This window comes from Chanodichthys erythropterus, chromosome 4 (assembly GCF_024489055.1).
Source record: "Chanodichthys erythropterus isolate Z2021 chromosome 4, ASM2448905v1, whole genome shotgun sequence".
In the NCBI taxonomy this organism is placed as follows: Eukaryota; Metazoa; Chordata; class Actinopteri; order Cypriniformes; family Xenocyprididae; genus Chanodichthys; species Chanodichthys erythropterus.
In genome coordinates this window covers 13,768,967-13,785,000 of record NC_090224.1, presented here as the reverse complement: position 1 = coordinate 13,785,000, position 16,034 = coordinate 13,768,967, and the positions used below count along the sequence as shown (strand labels likewise).

The 16,034-nt window shown below is 35.7% G+C and overlaps 1 protein-coding gene across 1 annotated transcript in view; it reads right to left on the bottom strand.

Annotated features, from left to right (window-relative positions):
- The window catches only part of vta1 (vesicle (multivesicular body) trafficking 1), a 38,338-nt gene that overhangs the window by 6 nt on the left and 22,298 nt on the right, over positions 1–16,034 (bottom strand). Inside the window, exons 6-8 of the mRNA XM_067384170.1 lie at positions 7,389–7,571; positions 6,049–6,126; positions 1–930 (exon numbers count right to left, since the gene is read on the bottom strand). The exon at positions 1–930 is cut by the window's left edge and continues 6 nt beyond it. Coding sequence (XP_067240271.1) covers positions 785–930; positions 6,049–6,126; positions 7,389–7,571 — 407 coding nt within the window. The 3' untranslated portion in view covers positions 1–784. The remainder of the gene's footprint in view (positions 931–6,048; positions 6,127–7,388; positions 7,572–16,034) is intronic.

The following is a 16,034-nucleotide window of genomic DNA, read 5'->3' as shown; positions in this document are numbered from 1 at the left end:
AAAAAAAGATTTATTGTTGATCATAAGAACGCTTTACTAATGGCAGAAAACTGTTAAGTAAACTAACTGTAGAATCCTTCCACCTAAAGCATATATATAGAAGCGAACGGAAAGTAAAAGTAGTTAAAGGGAAAGTTCAGCCAAAATGAAAATTCAGTCATCATTTACTCACCCTCAAATTATTTGTTCTGTTGAACACAAAAGAAGATATTTTGAAGAATGTCTGTAACAAAACAGTTGACGGGAGCCACTGACCTCCAACATTCTTCAAAATATCTTTATTTGTGTTCAGAAGAAAGAAACTCATACAGGTTAGGAACAACTCGAGGGTGAGTAAATGACTGAATTTTCATTTTTGATGACTGATTCTCTTTAAGGGCAAAGTGACTCTAATGCTCATGTTTCAGTGAGCCTGAGGTAAAGATGAGAGTTCTTGTTTAATAGATATCTTGAGACATGCTGTCATGTCCATGCATATCTAACCAAATTTTTGTGAAGCCAGAAACTCCAAACCATGAATATGTATTAACTCCTCAGAATTTGAAAGGATTTTTCACATGCACCTGATTTTTTTTTTTTAGTGTCGCATCTTTGTCCTATGAGCCTAGTAATGAAAAGCTATTGACATCCAATATGAGTGAAACAGATGTTGTATTGAGTGATGTGGGGGTGTCCTGTGGAGAGTCTCTTTTTGATACAGATGGGGCTGGGGAAATGGCCCTTTTTCAGTTCGTCTGGGCCAGATCTCTGATAAAGTGGTTTTAAGGGGGACAGCACAATGGTTTCATTCTTTGCCAGTGGTTAGGAGCTTCAGGGCCTTCTGCAGATTCTGGACGGCAGTGCCCACATCCTCATATTGCAGTGCACTGCCTGCATATTTACAGTACTTCTGAGCCCGAGTAAAGTCTTCTGGTGTGAGCCGCAAATCTCCTGTAAAGAGCAAAATAAATTATTAGTTTTATTCACTAAGGATGCATTCACTTTATCAAGTGACAGTAAATACATTTATAATTTTACAAAATATTTATATTTCAAATAATTGTAGTTCTTTTGAACTTTTTATATTTATTAAAGAATCCTGGAAAAAAATTGTATCAGTTTCCACAAAAATATTAAGCAGCACAATTGTTTTCAACATAGTAGTTCTGTGCGATTAATCATAATTGATATTTCAAATTCAATTCTGGCTTCCAACGATTACGAAATCAGGATAACCAACATAAAATGATTATTGTGCAGAAGTGCACTTTTGTTCCTCCCTAAGCCGAACGTAGTGTTGTAAAATGCAGACTACTGTTGTTACCCTGTGGGACTTGTTTGATATTAAAGTGTCATTAAAAGCAAATTATGCCGTGAAAGAGACAATGTTCCCCAGATGTCTCTCTGAGCACGCTCCGAGACGGAGCCAAACGCGCATAAGCAAATAACCTACACATAAAAAATGCCAAAATGCAGTTTTGGTAATGTCCTCGTAAACACAGTCGGTTATGTCTTAAGTAAATGTAAACGCGTGTGTAACAGTATATTGGATCCGTGCAGCTCTTAAAGTGACAGCAACCTAATAAACCTGCAAGCAGTCATTATTGTTAATCAAACAACAAAGATAAAAAGATAAAAATCACTCACTGCTCTTGAATGAATAATTTTTGCAGTTTTAATAAAGATTAGTCTATATTTAAATGTATACAGCACTGATATATTACATTTGATTACTTTATTCAATTTCTGTTGTAGGCTATTACTTACATCTTCCTAAAAAACCTAAAGCACTGTTCATTTAATTTGTATTTTTGTTCTGTTGTATTTTTTTTTTTTTTAGCTTTGTTTGTAATTAGTTTCTTTGTTCTGTAACTGTTTTGAGGACTTTTTACTTACATTAATTAACAGTTTTTGTATTGATAATTGTGAAATTTACTGACATTTTAAATTACTCATATCATGAAATAAGACTTTGATCATTTACCCACCAATAATTGTGCTAAATAATCATGATTTCAATATTGACCAAAATATCGTGATTGTAAATTTTGCCATAATCGAGCAGCCCTACAACATAGTAATAAAACTGTTCTTGAGCACCAAATGAGCATATTAAAATGATTTCTGAAGGATCATGTGACACTGATGACTAGAGTAATGATGCTGGAATTTTTTTTGCCATCACAGGAATAAATTGTTAAAACAGAAAATAGTTATATTAAATTGTAATAATTTCACTTTATTACTGTTTTTATTGTTTGTTTTTTTTAATCAAATAAATGCAGCCTTTGTGAGCATAAGAAAACATTTGAATTTGTGCCAGATTTGTTACCAGATAGTTTCTCTGCTAGAATTTGAATGATTCCCAAGGGAAAATTCTGCAATGTACCCATTTCACACATGTATTTCTCTCCAGTGCCCAACAGCACATTAAATTATAGGGTGAGTTGAGGTTGGGCTAGTTTATGAATACTTAACTTCAGGCATTTGCCAGTGGGCATTTGAAATATTATATAGTCATGGTACACGAATGCCTTTACCACAATGTAAACTATGCTGGCTCTCACAATGACACTGTGAGTGACAGTTTGAGCTGAATCCATAATGTGGGAACCAAATAATGAACTGGACAGAGACGACCACCAAAGCACATGTGAGCTTTCAAAACAGTTTTAGGTAGAGCATTTCTGGGAACCTAAAAAAATATCTCTAGATCCTGTCTCCTCTCCAGTATTAATATTTAACCATAATACATTTTTTGTCTCATTCAAAAGCATTGCTTGCACCTCGATTACTAAAGTATACACACAGACTGGGAAGATTATAACCACAGAGCTGTCTCAACCGAGATGCTCGATTTCAAGAGCATTTCAACAGGTTACTATATTGGTAATGTTAAGACCTTGGTGGACTTTTATTTTGGCTGTAGAGGGGGGAAATGTGGAACAGAGGTTTCTATGGGAAGCACATTTGTTCATCCTTATGTCATACATTATGTATGCTAATCAATTGAAAAGAATGCAGAATGCATAACCAAAGATGGAATTAGAATGAACATTTGAGGACTTCCTTAGAAGGTCACTGCAGCAGGTTTGAAGACTATCTTGATTAGGACTTTAGACTGGCAAGTACAGGTCCTGTTCCGTAAGGATTTGTTTGTTAACTAAAACGCATTTCCCACTTACACTGTAGTGACATGATCCACCTTGGGATTTGTTGTAATTGGTAATAGGTTTGTTATTGTTGGTGCAGGTAGAGCGGATGTCTCGAAGGCATGTTGGTGTATCAACTTGTTTGCAGTCTTTTTAATCACTGCGCTGCAAGTATTGATCACTATTAAGTACTCTGAGAAATAGGGATTGGATTAGCGTGGGTTGAGAAAAGGGATTAAATTCATTAAAGTCTTTTAATTGATTTATAAAAACATAATAGGTTTCAGTCAGAATGATAAAATATTAGACACTTAAATCATAGAGCATTAAGGAAAAAGACATGACAATCTAACACATATAGTTACATATTATCCTATGTTAGCTATCTTATTGACTTAACCAATGTTTACAACCAAATCAGATTTGGTGGTGTTATCGCTAAATAAAATAATAATAACAAAAGAAAATAGTATTTAAAATAAAACAAATGAAATATAAATATAAGATGAAAAAAATGTTGCCTTGGCAACTAACTGAATTAAATAAGTTTAAAGGGGACATGAAAAAGTGTCAGTGAAAATGGATTAAAACGAGCAATCAAAGTTACATGTTTCCGACAAGGGTAACGCCATCTTATCATAGCATAGAATGTGACGTTGGCTTGGATGTCCTAAATTAGTTCACATTAGCGACACAGTGATAACACTGACAAAATCTGTAATCACATATTAAAACTATGTATCAAATCAAGTATTAAAATGACTAAAACTATACAAAAATAAAAGAGAAAAACTAATAAAAAAAAAAACGTTGACTAAAATTAAAGGTGCCCTAGAACGTTCCTTCACAAGATGTAATATAAGTCTAAGGTGTCCCCTGAATGTGTCTGTGAAGTTTCAGCACAAAATACACCATAGATTTTTTGAAATTAATTTTTTTAACTGCCTATTTTGGGGCATCATTAACTATGCACCGATTCAGGCTGCTGCCCCTTTAAATCTCACGCTCCCTGCCCCCCCGAGCTCTCAACTATAAAACAGTGCACAAACAAAATTCACACAGCTAATATAACCCTCAAATGGATCTTTACAAAATGTTCGTTATGCATACTGCATGTATGCGTCGGATTATGTGAGTACAGTATTTATTTGGATGTTTACATTTGATTCTGAATGAGTTTGAGGCTATGCTCTGTGGCTAAAACTAACACTGTTGAAGAGATTTATAAAGAATGAAGTTGTGTTTATGCATTATACAGACTGCAAGTGTTTAAAAATGAAAATAGCAACAACTCTCGTCTCCGTGAATACAGTAAGAAACGATGGTAACTTTAACCACATTTAACAGTACATTAGCAACATGCTAACGAAACATTTATAAAGACAATTTACAAAGATCACTAAAAATATCATGTTATCATGGATCATGTCAGTTATTATCACTCCATCTGCCATTTTTCGCTGTTGTCCTTGCTTGCTTACCTAGTCTGATGATTCAGCTGTGCACAGATCCAGACGTTAATACTGGCTGCCCTTGTCTAAACCCATGAACATGGGCTGGCATATGCAAATATTGGGGGCGTACATATTAATGATCCTGACTGTTAAGTAACAGTCGGTGTTATGTTGAGATTCGCCTGTTTTTCAGAGGTCTTTTAAACAAATGAGATTTCTATAAGAAGGAGGAAACAATGAAGTTTGAAACTCAATGTATGTCTTTTCCATGTACTGAACTCTTGTTATTCAACTATGCCAAGGTAAATTCAATTTTTGATTCTAGGGCACCTTTAAATTAAAAAAATTAAAAAATCGAGAAAAAAAGAGAAATGGCTCGGTGGATCCATGCTCAGATAAAACCTAAAATATAAAAATATAATTCAAAATATTAATAAGTACTATTTATTAAACTGATTTAGTATTAAATAATACTAAATCCCCTTTTTTTCTCATTCTGCAAAAAAAAAAAAAAAAAAAAAGAAAAAAGAAAAAAATCATTTGTTTTTGTTTCTTGAAAAGTTTCTAATCCCTGGTTTCAAGGATGAAACTCTTGGAGGACGACCCCTACAAAAATCACCTCACCTTCAGAGCCATTTTTTAAATCCCCAATTAGTATCTTATGAGGCACAGTCTTTCCCTTCAAACCAATCAGACAATGTCATGGTCGATCTGTTGTCACGGAAAGACCTTGACGGTTGAGAGAGGACGAGAAATGCAATTTTGCGGTATGACACTACAAACTTTTCATATTGAGGTTGTAGCTTTTTTTTTTTGGCATGTGGTTATGCAATATTAATGATGACTAATATTTATGTGTTGCCTTCCTTGTTTGTCCCTGTCTGTGCACTGTTTTTGATAGCAGACATACTTAAATTAGCCAAAACAATATCAAATGATACTCTTTTGTCAATGTATACATGACTGGTTGGGCTAGAAAAGCAGCTTTTGTTGTCTCAAATTTGTAACTGCACTGCAAATCTCTCAATCGGCTCTATTTCTGGCAATTGCAACAATAAAGCCCAGTCATTGTATATGAAATGACCTCACTCATTAGCCAAATTATTTAATTGACAGACTGAATACCAACACTAGTTTTGGACACAATCAGCATTAACTCTTATTATAGGTGCATTCCAATGATACAGTGGATGGTAGTGAGGGAAAGTCATTTTGAGCTTTGTCTGTGGTTGTTCCCACCCACCATGGAAAGCCAAAACCGTGAATCTGCTTTCCATAAAGCCTTAATTTATTTAGAAAAGCCAATGCAATGTCTGATTTTTCCTCTGGCATTATGAGCAGAAAATGAGATCCATCATTTCGGTGAAATGAGGTTCTATCCTTTCTGTCAGGATTATTTGCTGAGTTCAGTGAGATTGGATTTTCAGTAAAGAGTCGTCATCTTCTTCACACAAAAAGCTTACCTTCCTGGGTCTTGTTTAGAAGTGAAGGATCAACCACCGGCATAGCTCGTGGAACAGGCACTGGTTTGACGGGCTGTGCTGTTCCGAAAGAAGGGAAAAAGTTCATTAGATCATAAACAAATGCACTTTTGCATTTTGCAATCATGGCTAATAGGATGTTGAAAAACTGTAATGGACAAATTAACTAGTCCACCACTGTAATTGACTTAGAGCTAAGAGCTATGGCTGAGCATAATCTTTCCTAGGAAAAAAAAAAAGAACAAAAGCTACATTTTATTTGAAACAAAGTTCAATTCCGTTTCATCTAAAAAGTCAGAGGGCTGACATGAAGTCAAACACACAAGCAAAGTAATGAGTACATGCTATGCATGATCACATTAAGTGGCTGCACTTCTGGGGTGCCATGTTGCAGATTAGTCATTTCCGTGTCTGGAAGCTGAGATACTAATCACACAGGACAGCAGTTACCAGGGGAAACATGCCCCTCATGAGGACCCTCAGCCTGCCTTTTTGCTCTTTAAAAGGAAAACAGGAAACCTGAATGGGAAATATAAAAGCAAACACACTACAGCTCTGTCCCAACCTGTATATTTGAGTCAAGGGATTAGAGTTGTTATTGAATGGAGATCAGTGTTACAGTGATTCATTCTGTCATCTTCTGCTATTTTGCTCTCACAAATTGAGCAAATACACTAGTCAACATTTGAAGTGGAACATTTCAAAGTTGTACTAAAACCTTTTTCTTATCAAATACATGGCTATCCATAAACAAGTTACAGCCCTTGAAATAAAAACATTCCTACAAAAATGCACATACACTACTGTTTAAAAGTGGATGTGGATGGATATGATTTGATGTTTTGTTTTTGTTTTTTTATAGAGGAATTCTCTTGCACTCAGTGAAATATTATTACAATTTAAAATAACTTTTCTATTTTAATGATTGCAATTTATTCCTTTGATGACACAGCTGGATTTTCGGCATTATTACTCCAGTCTTCAGTCACATGATCCTTCAGAAATAATTCTTATATGTTGATTTGGTGCTCAAGAAACATTTCTTCTTATTATAACTGTTAAAAACAGATGTGCTGCTTAATATTTGTTGTGGCAACCATTTTTTCCCCAGGATTTTTGATGAATAGAAAGTTCAAAACAACAACATTCAATTGAAACAGATTTTTTTAATAAATCAGTTTAATGCATCTATTGTGAATAAAAGTATTAATTTCTTCAAAAGAAAAAAAAAAGGTTACCCCAAACTTTTGAACAGTAGTGTATATTGGAAGCTTGTCAGATAGTTGTAAAGTACTAATTCCACTAAAGCTCAGTTTGCTTACCTTCTGGATGGGGAATATCTGCAGGTGTATTGGCTGGGGCGTGTGACCCAGGAGGTATCTGAATATTACTGAAATTGGATGCTGGGGGTTGGTTTGATGGATGGCCGTGGAAAGAAGGCTGGGATTGGGGTGGATCGTAAGGTGCTTGTGAAGGACCACCACCCTCAGCGCCAAATTCATCATCTAAAGTAAACAGAAAAAACAAGCGAATATGTTCATGCAGACAGCACTGTGATCTGTCAACATTAAGCTTGTTGTGAAAGTGCCCAGAAAGTTTGACTTTTTTACATATATATATATATATATATATATAAACATTATACTGATAAAACAAATTAAGTTTTCCTTCCTAGAGTCATTTTTCCACAACTAACGGAGCTCCGAACAGTCTGCTGCCAGTACTAATCAGGCTTTTCTGTTTTCTCACATTATCCCATTCAGTGCTGAAAAGATGCCTGTGTTCACAGCATTTCCTTGCATAATTTTATCATGAATACAAATCGTGGAACAAATGAGTCTCATTGCCAGTCAAGCCTTTGATGAAGTGGCTTCAATCTGAAAGAACCAAGACAATTTCCTGTAACTAAGGAAATATTTGGCAGCATAGCGAAACAAACACTACTTAAAAATGTGAAATTCAGACCTGGAATTTTAATCAGCCTAATCTATTACACAAGTGAACTTTTAATGTGATCTGATTTGAATTTGACACTTTTTCCCCCTCAAAATCCTGGAAGTTGATTAGAGCAGTCATGACACAGAATAAATTTCAATCAACTGCGAGCTGAACCCTAAGACACCCTAAAAAGAGTGATGAATATAAATAAATAGAACAAGAAAAAATGCAAGAAATTTCAATAAACTGTGGCAGGGTTCTTCCATTTGAAATTTAACATCAATCCCACATTCATAATGTTTCTAAAGCCCCTGAGCAGATTCAATTTCACAAAAATATTATATAACAGTAAAACAGTTTAGAGTTTAGCACGATATATATTTGCCTGCATCAGCAACATTTAATAACAAGGTAAAACTTCAATATAACATTTCATCACTAAGAACAAGTAAATGAAGCATATGAAAAACACATGTCCAAATTTGGTTGATTTAAACATGTTTGTTTTGTTTTTTTTGATGACTTTCCCTTCCCCAGACATGTGTCAGGGGGTTTATTTTCATAATATTCTGTGAAATAATAAGGGTGGGGCAAGTCAAATAAACATTATGCTCTTATGAAAATATGGCCTTCATATGGTTTCTGTGCAGTGGGCCTTGATCAGACACAGATCAGGGGGATTCATGGTCAATCCTGGAGAAGAGTTTTGTTCTCTGAGCGATGCTGCAGGCAGAAGAGGAATTGTGAAAAAGGCCATAAGCTGGCAGACTATGACCGTGAAAGTCTATACTCAAGATAGCTTTGTACTGCTATGGTGAAAAGAGAGGTTGTGATTACAGAATGATAGCACCACAAAAAAGCCATCCCTTCTGCTCTTAAGAGCAATAATCCACACAGAGGGGATGGATGAAGAGCTGAGCTATGCATAAACTAGCTGTTGCTCTGGAGAGTATTCTGAACACCTGAATATATATCATGCTTTCCCTAAGAGCAATGGGGGAAATAAATGCCATGTATAACATAAACTGCACAGCACATAGAAAATGAATGTTAATATTGTTTATGTGAGTAATCCACATATAATTCAACCAAGCACCTAATCTTCTCTAAAAAGATTGTTGAGCCCTATAGACCTGGGTAGGGTTGCACCAGCCGCTCATAAGTTCTTTCTTAAATTGGAACGTAAAGTCCACACTAGTGGCTTAGTAACTACTAGCTAGTTTGTAACTAACTCTGTACTTTATTCGGTTGCACCATTTGTTCTTAAGGCAGAACGTAGCTAGTAGCTCGTAAGGTCTCCGTAAAGTAATGCGTAGTCGCATAATATGACGTTTACCCTCAGTGATCCTTCAAATACAGGAGCAGAAGTTGTTGAAATTCAGTGAATTTCAGTTTATCCTTCATTCTGACTTATTTTGCCTCACGTAGCTAACAGTAAAAATAAGTTCCCATTAAATATAATAGCCTACTACTTAATCATAAATGTTTTTATATGTAAATAACATTCAGAAACTGTATCTGAAATGAAATTAATAAGGATCAATAAATAAATACTGAAAAAACAACAACAACAACAAAAAATAAATGACATTTATTGATTATGACAAGCCCAACACGGAGTGATAGGACCGATGTACACAGTGGCGCGCTGTTTAACGGGTTCGTGTTGAAGAGTGGCTAACAAAGTAATCTTTTCACATGATGTTCTCTCTCTTAAAATATAAGAGTGTAAATGTTAGCAGCATCATTTATGTGTAAAGAATGAAGTCTGTCAGGTAAAACAAGAGCTTATTGATGCAGTTCAGTCAGTCTACTATTATATTCCAAACGTTACTCCTCAATAGGAGGCTTCTGTAAATATTTAGTGTATACGTAGAGTTACGCTTCAACTAAGTTTAATGGTGCAACACAAAAATATTTAGTAGTGCGTAAGTTGTAACTTAGTGCCCATTTACGTCAAAACTAGTCTACGTTGTAACTTGCGCACAGCTTGTGCAACTGGCCCCTGGACTCAAGGTCAACTGCGGTCTAACAAATCAGCATGGAAAGGAAAGGCTACTTAAAAAGAAAAAGAAAGACCACAACCAATGACAAAAATGATACAGTAAATAAGCAGATTTATTTTGTGAGTAGTTGTTGCTGGACTTTGATCGATGTGACTGGTTTTGGAAAGCTACTCGAGTACTTAAACGCCAATCCATAACAAAGAACTACATCTTTCACTACCCAAAAAGACTGATCCATTAAACTTATTTTAAAACTCTATTAAAGTTCTCAGTAATGAACTCACTGCCAACTCCGAAAGGCCTTCGTTTATACTGCAAGTAGGAAGGTGATGGAGTGGGAACCAACATTGGCTTTAGCACACTATGGATTTGTAAAAGTCAACGTGAGGCTTAAGAGAAGCTCTCTCTGCCAATAGGTCTCTTTATTTATTATTGATCTGTGCTGATAGCTGAATTATGAAATTTTTTTAAAGGGTGTGCTCAACCAAACTCTACTGCTGCTGGCCAAAAATTGTGACCTACATTACACTTAAAAGAAAAATGTATTCTGTGCTAATTAGTGACAGGGAGGGAATGGATAAATTGTTAACAGATGGAATTGTTTAAGAGAAAAGTCTTTTGTAGAATTGTAACATGCATGCAACATTTGAGGAAATACTGCAATGAGGGGAGATGTTATAATAATAAAAACTAGCAGAAATCAGAACTGTTAAGGGTGATTTCGTTTACCAAGGCAAAAGGGGTTCATTATGAGGAATAATTAAATTTGCTATGTCTCCAAATCACGTTTTGCAATCAGTCATGCTACATAAAATTAAAATGTTATACATAATCATACTGTACATGCATACATATGGTCATGCCTAATATATTTGTCCCAATTTAGGCCAAAATTGGTTATATAATCTACTTAATGAAAAAACTACCTGAAAACCTGAAAACTACAAAAGAGAAATTTAGACAATGATTTCAGCATGTCTAGAGCATGTTGTTCACTGACTTTTTAAACGTCTCATTTTTTCCAAGCTGTACTTGTCCTGACATCGGAGCTCATTTCTGTTTGACCTTAATTTCTCAAAAGGCTAAAGTAAAGAGATCTTTACTTTCCATGGAGTCATGGCACGGGTGCAAAGCCTGCTCCAGGAAACGAACAGCTACTGGTGTAAACACTGTAGATGAGTCTTAGGAATAGTATACTAATTGAGAAAGTTGTTACAGATCAGTTTTCTTTCCTTCAAATAAGCCTTTTTCCCATGCCCCGGGGCGCGCTTGCCATGCATATATTCCCGTAAGTTGGAAAGCCAAACTCGGCGAGGAGACAATACCACTAGTATGGTTCTTAAAGGAATATTCCAAGTTAAGTTCAAGCAGCAGATGTGGCGTAATTTTGATAACCACAAAAATTAATATTCACTCATCCATCCTTTAAAAAAAAGAAAAAAAAAAATCTTGGTTAAGACTCTACTTAAAGCTTGTATGCATAATGCATTATAAAAGTATTTTAATTGCATGGTCTCATGAGTAATTGTAACATCATAACATTATGTTAGTTAACTAATGGATAATTTCAATAGTTAACTAATGTTAACATACATACACACACACACACACACACACACATATATATTATATATAGTTGTTATCAGCGCTCAGTTCAGAAGCCTGCATCTCTGATGGTATGGGGTTGCATGAGTGCGTGTGGCATGGGCAGCTTACACATCTGGAAAGGCACCATCAATGCTGAAAGGTATAATCCAAGTTCTAGAACAACATATGCTCCCATCCAGATGTCGTCTCTTTCAGGGAAGACCTTGCATTTTCCACCATGACAATGCCAGACCACATATTGCATCAATTACATCATCATGGCTGCGTAGAAGAAGGATCCGGGTACTGAAATGGCCAGCCTGCAGTCCAGATCTTTCACCCATAGAAAACATTTGGCGCATTATAAAGAGGAAGATGCAACTAAAAAAAAACCTAAGACAGTTGAGCAACTAGAAGCCTGTATTAGACAAGAATGGGACAACATTCCTATTCCTAAACTTGAGCAACTTGTCTCCTCAGTCCCCAGACGTTTGCAGACTGTTATAAAAAGAAGAGGGGATGCCACACAGTGGTAAACATGGCCTTGTCCCAACTTTGAGATGTGTTGATGCCATGAAATTTAAAATCATCTTATTTTTCCCTTAAAATGATACATTTTCTCAGTTTAAACATTTGATATGTCATCTATGTTGTATTTTGAATAAAATATTGAAATTTGAAACTTCCACATCATTGCATTCTGTTTTTATTCACAATTTGTACAGTGTCCCAACTTTTTTGGAATCGGGTTTGTATATAATTAGTTAATTTCATTAGTTAACTAATGTATGTATGTATATATATATTTATTAGGGCTGGGCAAGTTAACGCGTTTTTATCGCGTTAACGCATTAATTAATTAACGCCGACAATTAGTTTATCGCGCGTTAACGTACTTTTTATTTTGAAAGTCCTTTGCTCACTGCGTTTGAATCATAGACTGTAAAAAAGGTTTGAATACACATAGATAGACTACAACCGAATACAACACAAACCATGGGTCACAGGAGGGGCGGGATGTTTATCAGTAGGCTACTGGCTGCTTGGGATGAGCGTCATCACGCGTCTCAACCAATGAAAGCATTTGTTGTGTGCCTAAGAGAGCTACAGCGCGAAAAAAAAAATATCTGGTGCGGACAGAAAAATGGAAAAAGGTACCCACTGCTTATCACTCAATAAAAGAATCACATTGCTAAGTGTTTTTGAACGTTTCGATTTCGTTTGGTTTAATAATTAACATTACCTTTGCGAGTCTGACTCTCACTGCGCTCGTGAATTAGCAGAACTTGACGGGGACATTCAAATGCTTAACAAACGCTTAATGTGACCAACAATTCTGTACATGTTTATGAAAGCATACTGTGTGGAGATACACAAATGAGCCCAAAATATGAATGCAACACGTTTATATCTTAAACGGTTTCCTCTCATGTCATCTAAAGAAAACGCTTAATGCACTTAGACTGATATTAAAGATACCAAATTCTATTTACAAATAAAGCACATGCAGAAAAACGGATGACACCAAAATATAAACTTTAATATAAATTTTCTTCATAACGGTTTTATAAAGGTAGCTTAATGTGGTTGTCATTTGTTAAAATAAATATAAAATACAGTGTGTTCGTGTCCGTCTGTCCGCTGAATTTGACCCATAATCTCCGATTCTCCTCATCTGTGATCATGGAAAAGGGGAATTACAATGACAACAATTGTAGGCCTACTCAATATGCTCGGTTAAGCATCATTTAAACGTTTCCAACAAATAAATGAATCGACTTTTCTCAGTGTGTTAAATTACATAGATTTATTTGGATATTCATACGATGATATTCATACGATGGCTGAAGCACCAGTGAGTGTCCAGCGTGCGACTCGGTAAACAGATCAACACTGTAAACGAAATCCTACAAAACTTCAGTGAAAAAATAAATAAAATGATCATGCGATGCGATAAAATAGCTTCTATTCCATGCAAACGATACCATTAAAAATGTTAACGTTCCACTTAATGGCAGAAACAAAACAAAAGGTAAGCAAGAATCCGTATTAATTTCAGTACGAGTAATAGAGGGCGACCCTGTCAAAATGGCGACGCCGCCCCGGCATGCAACGAGGTGTGACGTCGGTTCGTATTCTCTATTGCACTTTTGTTCATACAGCAGTACTTTGAAAGAATAAAATTACGCAATACACTACTTTTGATTTCATTATTGAATTCGATTAATCGCAGAAAAATCATGCGATTAATCGCGATTAAAATATTTAATCGTTGCCCAGCACTAATTATATATATATACATATATATATAAGCAAGTAAGGTACAAGAGGCTGTGCTGTATCGTGAATAAGTCACGGCTGAAGGGCATTGTTAGGCAAGGCGCGAAGTGTCCTTAACCTTATTGCTTACTTGTATCTTCTCATAAATAATTTCACATTTTGCAAATTGGTGGTTTTTTCGTGTTGGTAACACATTACAATAAGGTTTCATTAGTTAACAAATGCTTTGACTAGCGCTGTCAGTCACGGGAAAACTGTTAAAAGTACAAGATAATACATGGATATTTAAACAGATTTTTTTATTATGAACATAGGACTGACCTAAAGGAAAATGCTAAATCTGAATGCAGGTAATAAACTCGCTCAATCTTTTTCTCAAAATACTCTTCAACATAATACAGGAAGCTTCAATAAACAATATCAATTGAGAACATAGTTTACATTGCTAAGAGTGGTTGCTAAGGGTGTCGTGTAGTGATACAGAACCATTGGGTGAACGTGAATAAAACACAGCTATTGAATCACCTATTAGAATCAAGAACAGGAACTAACCGTTTTATAGTGCATTATAATGTACAATATGAATACCTTTATAACACTTTATACATAAAGGATTTAAGTGTTACCAAATTTTGTTTTGAACCCAAAATATCACACATTGAACAGCAAAACTAAACAAACTAAATGTTAAATCAAAAGTTGTATTTGTTAACATTAGTTACTGTGAACTAACAAACAATGAATAGTTATTATAATATTTTTATTAACTAACATTAAGATTAATATATACTGTAACAAATGTACTGCTCATTGTTAATGTTAGTTACTACAATAACTAATGTTAACAAATGAGACCTTGTTGTAAAGTGTTAGCATCATAATCATAAACACATTTGTAGCACAAATACTTTTACCGCTTACTGCACTTTACTATTCTTCTAGTTATTTACCTATTGGAATTCTTGCACATTCACAGAAAACAATTCAGTTCTGCTTTGCAAAATAAGGTGGATCACATGCCCTGAACGTGCTAGTTGTCATACTGGGATCCCACATGCACAGGAAGAACTTGATTAACTGCTGAGGACAATAGAAAACGAACAGTTAATCAGCTGACCCAATGCAGGTCTGACCTGGTCTGGTGTTCGTTATACAGAACATAAACATCTTGGCATATTGTTATAATAGATTTTCTAGGGGACCTCCTTGGAAAAGGCAATTTGACAGACATATGGAACGAGACAGATACTATGATAAGGTGCTTAAACTCTGCAAGGCAAAAAGCATGCTATCATTTTCCTTTTGGCAATGCAGCACATAAGTGGGAATAACCAAGCATGAGGTCACTACTTAACAAGAGGGGCCCAGCTGCTAGATGTAAAGCTGAAGAAATAAAATTTAAATACCATTATAACATGGAGAAAACACTTGTTACATGAGCTTTAACAACAGTTAAAAATAAAACAGCACAGAATAAAAACCAGTGCTGATACAGACATTATAAGACTTCACATGCTACAGAAGCATACTGTGCATGCATGTGTATGTCCCAACGGCTCAGTGTACAGACGACTTCATCTCTGACATGAGCAGGTCAGGTCAAAAGCAGCACGCCCAGCAGATGTGGAGAGAAAAGTGATCTAACTAAACCCCACCGCCAAGCACTACTTTGACCTGCACATGAAGGAGAAAAAATCTTTTCAAACAACCATCTTAAATACATTATCTTGCAGTCAAACATTCACATCTTTCACATCATCTCTAAACAAGATGCGATTTTACCATGATACCGCAACCATATAGTTGGTGATAATTTTACACCTGTTTGAACTAAGAGACAACCAAAGGCCAACCAAGAGGCATCAGATGGACTCTCTTCTCAACACAGAAGAGCTTGATTTTGCTGACAACCTGGTGCTGCTTTCACATACTCACCAGCACATGCAGGAGAAAACATCTGGTCTTAGAACCTACGCACGGCATAGGCTTGAAGAAAACAGAGATGACACAGAACAACCCCCAACCCCTCACCAGTCAAAGAAGAAGGAACAGGTCTACTCACAACTGAGGAGTTTATTTACCTGGGCAGCATCGTTCGACACAACGGAGGAGCAGGCAGTGACATCAAGAACTGTCTCAGCAAAGCCAGAAAACACC